Here is an 8,453-nt window from a genome sequence, read left to right on the forward strand (position 1 = left end):
GATAACCTGGAGGGCAGGCAGTTGGTGCAGGGAGCGCGTAACTACAACAAAGGCTGTTGAAGTCACCCGGGCGCGGGGCTCGCCTGGAGACCTGACGGTTGCACGGGCAACACAGGCCCCACAGCACGCTTAGGGGAAAAAAACTAGCCCATCTCCTCGGACTGAGGGTACGGTGTGTTCACCTACTGCAAAGGGGATAAGCAGACACTTCAGAGCTGCCCGTTTGCTTACATGCATTTTAATTTCAGGTGTTCTTTTGCCGAAAGGCTCTGTGGCTCACGCGGGAGCAGGACTGCAAGCTCCGCTCCGGGGACTCGCTGCCGCCGCGCAGGGGGACGGGCAGGTAAGGCGTCCCGGACGCACGCTGAGCAAGGCCAGGCTGCCGCCAGCGCTCCTGGGCTTTCTTCGTTATCATGTTTCCAAACTGCATCGCTTAATCACATTTAACATCTTACCCAAGATTCATACGCAACACCGGATGAAAACATTTAGAGTTGTAAAATGCATCTAGTTCTTACCTTTGATATGCCTGAGGAGATGTGGGAGGTGTATTGAACACATGCGAATATGGGTGATAGGGTGTCTTTTTCAAAGCCTGAATAAGATTTTGTCTATATTCTGGGTCTATACACCACAAGGACCCCTTTCCAATACTCTGCAAAGAAAAAAGAATTAAAAAAAAAATCAAATATTTGATCTAATGGCATAGCCTTATTTATTTAGCAGTATTTGTCAGGAAAAGCAGTGGGTTTGGGTTTTTTGTCTGACAGAAGAGAACATAGTTTTCTTGCCAGAGATTATTGCTCCATTAATAACATTTTGCGACTGTATGATTTAAATCAGACTTCTGGGGGGGAAAAAGTAAGAATGAATGTTTGTTTGCTTTCCACCCCACCCCCCCTTCTTGTTACTAGTTAACACGACTTAATAATATCTGGCTATTTCCCCATCACCCCATATTGGAAAAATAAGCTACAGTTACTGTTACATGGAAACTTTGAAGAAAAGTAGATTCTTTTTGAAAGTGAGTTTCTTTTCCTTTTGCTGTTATGCTAACAAGAAACAGGGCTAAAAAGGAGGGGTTTAAACACCCTAGCAACTGTTTTAAAAATAAAAGGACTTAATCCTTCAACCACATGACATCAGTGCCATTATACTACAAGAGGAAATTAATCATCTTTTCTCCCCTAAGGGGAAAACAAATACCCAAAAAACCCAAAACAAACAAAAAAAAAGCCCACAGTATAATCAAGAGTTTAAACCATTTAAGGGTGTTGTGAAATTGTGATCTGTTAAAACAACAGTTACTGTAATTATCCTTTCTGGACACACGGAGCAACTCAAGCAGTCAATCTGTAATGTGAAGACTACACTAAAACTCAGTATTTATTCTGCAGTTAGAAGCAGTGCAATTTCAGTTCTTGTCTCAATCCCATCAGAGGTCAGGGTGCAGATATTTTGAATTGTTCTCAAACAAACAGAAAAACAACTTTCTCTTGGCTCCACGATGAAAGCATACAAAACGATAGCTCAGGAGCAGCCTTGATCTGCTTGAGCATACGTAAAAACAAACACCGTTACTGACTGAACTCCACTGGCAGGCTTTCAAGGCATTATGATAAGACTTTTTGTAAAAGTTGACGTTTTCTGGAACAGGTGGGGGGGCTGCGCTAACACCTCTAGCTGCTTTTCGACCCCGGACCATCCCTTTTCTCAACTCCAACTTCTATCAGCGGAGCAAGGCTCTCAGTTTCATGCGTCGAAGAACAAACACGCACACACAAAAAATCACACCAAAAGTGGGATATTATTTTCTAGAGCCACAAGGGAGACCAAAACCAGACACTTGTCTCCTTTTGAAAACTTGTAATCTTTGTGGAGCCCTACCAACTCCTAAGCGTTCCTCTGCCTCATAGACAGCTTTAGGATACACAGTACAATGTGCAAAGTGCTTACAGACCTCCTTCCAAACTTAAAGACAGCAAATCTGCACTAAATTCTCCCCCCAAAAAACAGAAAAATGAAAAAGAAAAATTTTCCTCAACGTCACTGGATGGCTGTGTGGGAGCATCTAAGCAAGTTCACATCACTGCATGAGACTTGGCTTGAAAGAAAAGGAGAGGGGCTGCCACAACCCGCAGGAGCCACAACCGCTTTCTTTCAGAAACAAGCACATCTGCTGGAGGGGATGAAGAAGAAACCATCTTCTGCATGCCGCTCTGGTGGAACCGGGAGCATGGGGTCAAGCCTCTTCAGGATGGCAGGATTCAAGCACATCTCTCCCCTTGCTTCCTAAGGGCACCCTACCAGAAGACCCCTGAACAGCCTAAGGGGAAACATCCTCCAGCTCTCAAGGTGAAGCGCAGCCCTTGCATGGCCAAAAATCCCAAGATTCAAGGGGCCACAGAGAGAGAACAAGCAAGACTCTGGGGCTTTCATCTTGGTAAAGCACTACAGCAGATGACTGAAAGATCCACTGCCAGTGTCAGTGGTGGAAGCTGCGCACCACACATCTCAAACCAGTTTGCAAAAAGGAGACTGTTATGTTTAGCCCTCTTTTAAACATGAGACAATGAGCCAGAGACTTGACATGATAAGCCTAGTAAGTGACTTTTTAGGCAAAGAACAGAGTCAAAAATAGAATCCAAACCTCTCAAATTCCACTTCCACGCTCCATCCAAGAGCCAGAGCAAGAAGAACATAAAATTTCCTTTTAAGCAAGCAACATGCAAAACTAGGAACGTTTTTCAGGAGAAAACCTTTGCTGGATTCCTTACTCCTTACAGCATGGGATAAGCTTAAAAAAAGCGCTACACTTAAATACCATCTACCTTATTTGTACTTGCTGGAACACAACATACTGTTTTCAAACTTCTCTGTTTCTTCATTTATTTCCAAGACAGACTTTTCATCTACCTGGAACAGATTACCCCCAAAACCCATCGAAGTTAGTTCAAGTTGAGGGCCTTACAAGATGAAGTCACTACTGAAGAGTAACTTCAAAACCTTTCATTACTGTTAAGCTAAATTTGTTTGGCTTGCCCATATTCTTGCAAAAGCCAAAAATAATCTCACTGACAAACAGAAACTCTCTCACACAAAAAGTATTGAGAAGAATTATACTCCTTGTTAAAAGAAACACTGGGAAGGCAGATTTGCTATATTTTCACAGCAACTGAGCTGACTTACAGTTTAGAAGCAAATACAAATGCAATTTAAGGCAAAGATCTCCAACCATGCAAAGTTCCTTTTTTAAGATAGTTACTTTTGTTTTGCCACAATCGCAGAAGAGAGCAGAAATAAAAAGAAAACTGAAGTGTCATAGGTTAAGAATCCTTGACTGTCAGAGGTGTGAAGAGCTTCCTTAACTGTCTGTTTAAACGTGTCATTAGTCTTCCCATATACAGAGCAATCATGGGAAAGAAAACCATTGGAACTCAGACCCATCGGTTAGTGATTAATTTCCATCTTATGACACTTGGCGTGCTGCTTCACTACATCTCCTCCAAGCCAGAAGTCAATAGTGGCTCCAATCAAAAACCAGTAAGGAAGGGGAAAAAAAAATCCCTGGATTACATTTGTCTCCCAGGCAACAAGTGACTGAGGAGTGGATAACAGCCCCCTGATCGTCTCGGCACTGGAGTGCTCTCAGACCTCCCGACACACCACCACCTCCTCCCAGGGCCAGGCACAGCCACCTCCCTCCCTCACTCCTGCCGATCAGAGGTTACTGCTTCTGTATCCGTGTTTAAGGTTATTAAAAAAAAGGGGAGTGTTACTACAAGTCCCTTTCACCTTGTCCAAGAGTAGACTATAGTTACAGGTAGGCTATTTCAGAGGTACTAATGGGGAGAGAAAGCAATGTATAGAAGTTACCCCATAAAAGCTTATGACAACACTTTTTCTTTAAAAGAATTCCTGATTATCTTTTCTGTTAAGAAATTGTTATGCCTTTTTCTGTTACTTAATATATATGTAGATTGTATCAGGATATTGTGTACTAAATCCCAACTTATTATTTGCTCTTTCTCATATCTCAAATATACAAATCTGATTTCCCCCCGACAATTAAAACCAGTGCATTGCCATTAAAAGCTACATGATACACTCAGTGTCCAATTGTTTTTTCTCCCAATGGACTGCATATAAAAGTTTTAAAATCCTACTTTATACAACCTATTAGGATCCAAACAAAAATGTTTGATCATCTTTTAGTAGAATTGAAAAAAAGTTTGAAATTTAAAAATAAAAGAATTAAAATGCTGCTTGTCAGCTCTTTCAGTTGTTATAGTTAGGGATAAGAGCATATCCACTATTAAAACTCTTCATTATAAAGATTTTGCTTCCATATACCTCGCAACTAACTGCCTGGCCTTACATATCACCTATCGTCTGCCCAAAGCTCAATAAAAAAAAATTGTGCATTGAGCTCTTTCCAAGACCAATGACTGGGAAAAAATACATACCCTGTCTATATAAAAATTCTGGCAAATGTTTATTTGAGGAATTTTGTTCCCTGGTTATTTTAGCACAGACTTGAAATGTGTTAGGAACGCCACTTTTTTTCCAGGCTTGCTCTTTTCATTGCCATACAAACAGTCTGCCCAAAATAAAGCTTTGGGAAAAGAGCAGAATCAGGAACGGCAAAATATGCAGGTGCAGAGGGATGCTGGCAATTCCAAATTGTACCTTCTGAAGCTCTGGTTACACGTTCGCTTTGAATCCGCACGGGACTGCGCTGAAACCAGGGATGAGCAGCTCCAGGCACCCACATCTCTCAGAGCAGCATCACCACCGAGAGGGTCCCTAAGGGAATAGACCCCTAAGGGAACATTCCCCAAAAGGGATGTAGTGGATGGAGGGGTCTGAGCTGCTGCTTCCCTGGTCCTTGCTGCACTGTTCTCCTCCCCGCCCTCTTGCATGTGCCTGGCCCTTCTTCCACAAACCCGTTTCAGTCATTCTCCTCGAAGAAGACTATTTTGCTGGCACAATTTTATGTCATTTAAACTCATTAAGCTGGCTCACATGAAGGGTCTGATGAGCACCCAGCACTGCTGCAAAGCAGCATGGATGCGGGGAGCCAGGGAGGGGAATGGGAGCTCTCCCCTTCTGCAGCAGGAGCCGTGGTGACACCCCGACGCATCTCTTGCAACAGCACATCGAGAAAGGAAAACCAGGACTCTGGCTGGACACAAAGCAGCTCGGAAGAGGAACAGGAAAAAGGGCGTGACAGAGAGCAGGCATACATGGGAGAGCTGGCTGAGCTGGCAGCGAGACTGGCAGACATGGCCCTGAAGGAAAGACCAGGAGAGCCGTGCAGCCAAGACCAGCGACACACGAGATGCTGGGCACAGATGCATGGGGGCTGGGGAAGCCAGGTAGGCTGGGAGGAGAGGAACTGAAACAAGAGACCCACGAGTGTGTGAGTGACCGCACAGCTCTGCACAGGCACCCAGGCTACACCAGCAAGCTGAGAATCATGAAACTGAACTCTCTGAGTTAAGGACCTTGCTACTTTAAACAAACGAACAAAACTGAAACCAAGCCAGCAACTCCCCACTAAGTAGATCTGTCCTTTTTCTTCTCTACTACCAATCCAAGAGGCAAGGAGTCGCCATGGCTAGACTCTCCTGAAGCCAAACTGTCAGCAATATGAATTAGGCATATGACAGCTACCCAGGCTGAAGTGGTGTAGATGTACACAACCTTTGAGAACTATGCCATGTTGATTACAAGGGTGCTTCAAGAACTGTAAAAACAAGCAGAAAAAGCAGAAAATTCCTATTACTCGAAAAAAGGGCATTTCCAACTGGCATCTGCAGTCCCAAGCTAACAAATCTTGAAATCACACCACTGTGACTTATCAGTCCCCTGCCTAGCTCAGTGTGAGTTGTTGCAGTCATTAACACAGGACCTGCAAATAACACTAATGACACTTTCCTCAGTGATGAGGAACCTTTTGGTGTCAGTATTCACCATTACTGATCTAAGGGTTTGCTCTCAGCATGGATGAAACCGACTATTGTTACAGCAAATGACCTCTTTGCAAGTAATAGTGGAGAGATTACTGGGTATCAAAGGTTCTTACTCTAAAGAAATATTTATCCTGAGCATCCTGTGCCCAGTTAACCTGCAACAGCAGCCTTATTGGCAAATTCGTGTGAAGGGTTTGCTTCAAGTTTATCCACGGGAATGCTGTACAGCTTCTATAGCTGTCCAAGTATGCCATGTGAGCAAAGAAGCATTTCTCTAGGATCAAGCTTTAGTGAACCAGTTTTTGAAATGCAAATTTCAAAAAAAGAATTGGATGATAGAAATATCCATGATGTCACCACAGAATTTACAACAACCGCTTGAGTAACTACAGCCAGGACCAAAATCTGAAAAAATAATCATTTTAGATCAGAATAGATTTCTGTGCATAAGGTATGAGAGAGAACAGACCCCCAAAGAGCATCCCATAAGTAGAGCCACAGGCACAGGTCCTATGGCCTTGTCCACCTGCCCCAAGTGGAGCAAAGAAATGGTGGGTAACATCTCATGGCAATGGCTCTGAGACAGCACAGGAGTGACTGTGTGGACAGTTCGGGTTTTACGCCAATGAAGGCATTAATGGGCTTTTAAGTAATTTTTTACCTTGGCACTCCTTCCCATGACTACAGAGAAGTCAGAAACATCTTCTAGTGTGTGACCTAGACACCCAGCAAGTCCGACCTGCCGCCAAAGACTACCAACCCAAGGCATGTCCCTGGAGTCCAGGCTCGTGATCCCACAAGGGGCACTTCAACACTGGGTCTGGAACAATTCTCTATTGTTATTTCAGTCACGGTGACCCACTACCAGGTGACACCATGGGCACAGCTGGTCCACTGCTCCTCCCTCTAGCTCCTCCACTGCTCCTCCAGCACACCAGCAGCTGTATGTCCACTAGTACAGGTAAGCTCACACAATACTATTGCCTACAGCTTGCAGTGGATCTGCTACACCACATTAGCTTCCCACTGCTCTCATCATAAAAGGACTCCTCTAACAGGCTCAGGAGGTGTTGCATTATGTCAGCCGACTCCAAGAGTCACATTTAGCCTGTTAAATATCTCCCTGTTGACTTTATATGCAAACCACCCTACAAAGCTATTAGACTACCATATGGAAATCCTGCAAGCAACTGAAGAAAGCAGTATCGTTAACTGCCTTTAAACAACGCCTCGCTCCTATATAAAGTAGTAATATGTTGTTTCATGCTAGTGCCGAGCAACCCCAGATGTTCCCCAAAGCCTCCCCAGGCTAGGTGAAGTCCAGGCACTGAAGAAGAAAGAGATGCTGTGACACTGCTAGGGAAGAACAAAGTGCAAGATCAGAGGCAGGGAGACTGGGATGGGAAGGCAGGAGAGCCCAGAAGACAAGCCTGTCAGCATGACGGGCTGTCACACGGCATACTTGAGGGAGATTAGGTACCGAGTAGCATTAATAATGCTGTTTCAGCCTATAGAATTTCTGTTTATACACGGAAAGTGTAATTATCCCTACTCTACTGAAACGAAAATTGAGAAGACACAGAAACAAAAGAATAAAAAAAGAAGTGCTCAAGGTCACCTATAAAGTCAAAGACAAAAGAAAAAAGAAAAAAAATCCCTGAGAATCCAGACCAATAGCCCATTTAGTGGGATGTGCTAATTTCATGTCAGAGGGGCACTCATTTAAATACCCACTGGTCATCTGATACTCTTCATGTTATCTAGATTATCCAATTAGGAAAGACACAAATTGCCTTTTCTTACAAACATATAGTTATATTGTATATGAAAACCTAGTGACAATTTTAAAACACAACCCTTCACCCAACAGATATTCAAAAAATTATTCAACACTTATATCTGTGCTAAAGGTTTGCAGGTCATTTTTTTGCCTACTAGTGTATTAAAGATGAAATAAGCCAGTGAGTGAATTTCCAGGGGAAGGGGTTAACAGCTAGTAGAGACGGGTGGGAGGGAGTAGGTTGCACTAAATCCATTAGCAGTGACAAATAAAAATAGAAATAAGGAAGACCTGACAAAAGCTAATGGATTTGCACCATTTCCCCCTATAACGTAGGGTTTTTCCTTGCTTAGTATTTAATATTGGTTCGCACGATGAATTGAGGGGGAAAAACAGGCACTTTGATAAATTATTTGAGAGGCTGCCTGGATGTGGGGTTTCCAAGTGTCCCTGAGCTCTTTAGGGAAACAAAGCTGTGCTCTGTCCCGAGCCCTGATCTGCAGCCTCAACAGATCCCTGTCACCTGCCACACGCACGCGCTGAAGAAAAACCGTCCTCCTGCAACAGAGACCTCAGCGTTACCACACATCTACCAACACACAAATTATTTCTGCCACTTACAGACACATACTCTACTCTGCCTGTGTCCCATTTCTACGCTAAGTTCAGAGATACATAATTTTTACTATCATTTCTCT

The 8,453-nt window shown here is 43.6% G+C and overlaps 1 protein-coding gene across 1 annotated transcript in view; it reads right to left on the reverse strand.

Moving 5' to 3' along the window:
- Positions 1 to 518: 518 nt before the first annotated feature.
- Positions 519 to 8,453, reverse strand: part of LOC104075864 (forkhead box protein N3) — a gene marked incomplete at its 3' end in the record, with an annotated part of 26,788 nt that continues 18,853 nt past the window's right edge. Inside the window, exon 2 of the mRNA XM_009576524.1 lies at positions 519 to 655. Coding sequence (XP_009574819.1) covers positions 519 to 655 — 137 coding nt within the window. The remainder of the gene's footprint in view (positions 656 to 8,453) is intronic.

Source organism: Fulmarus glacialis, unplaced genomic scaffold (genome assembly GCF_000690835.1).
Source record: "Fulmarus glacialis isolate BGI_N327 unplaced genomic scaffold, ASM69083v1 scaffold37430, whole genome shotgun sequence".
In the NCBI taxonomy this organism is placed as follows: Eukaryota; Metazoa; Chordata; class Aves; order Procellariiformes; family Procellariidae; genus Fulmarus; species Fulmarus glacialis.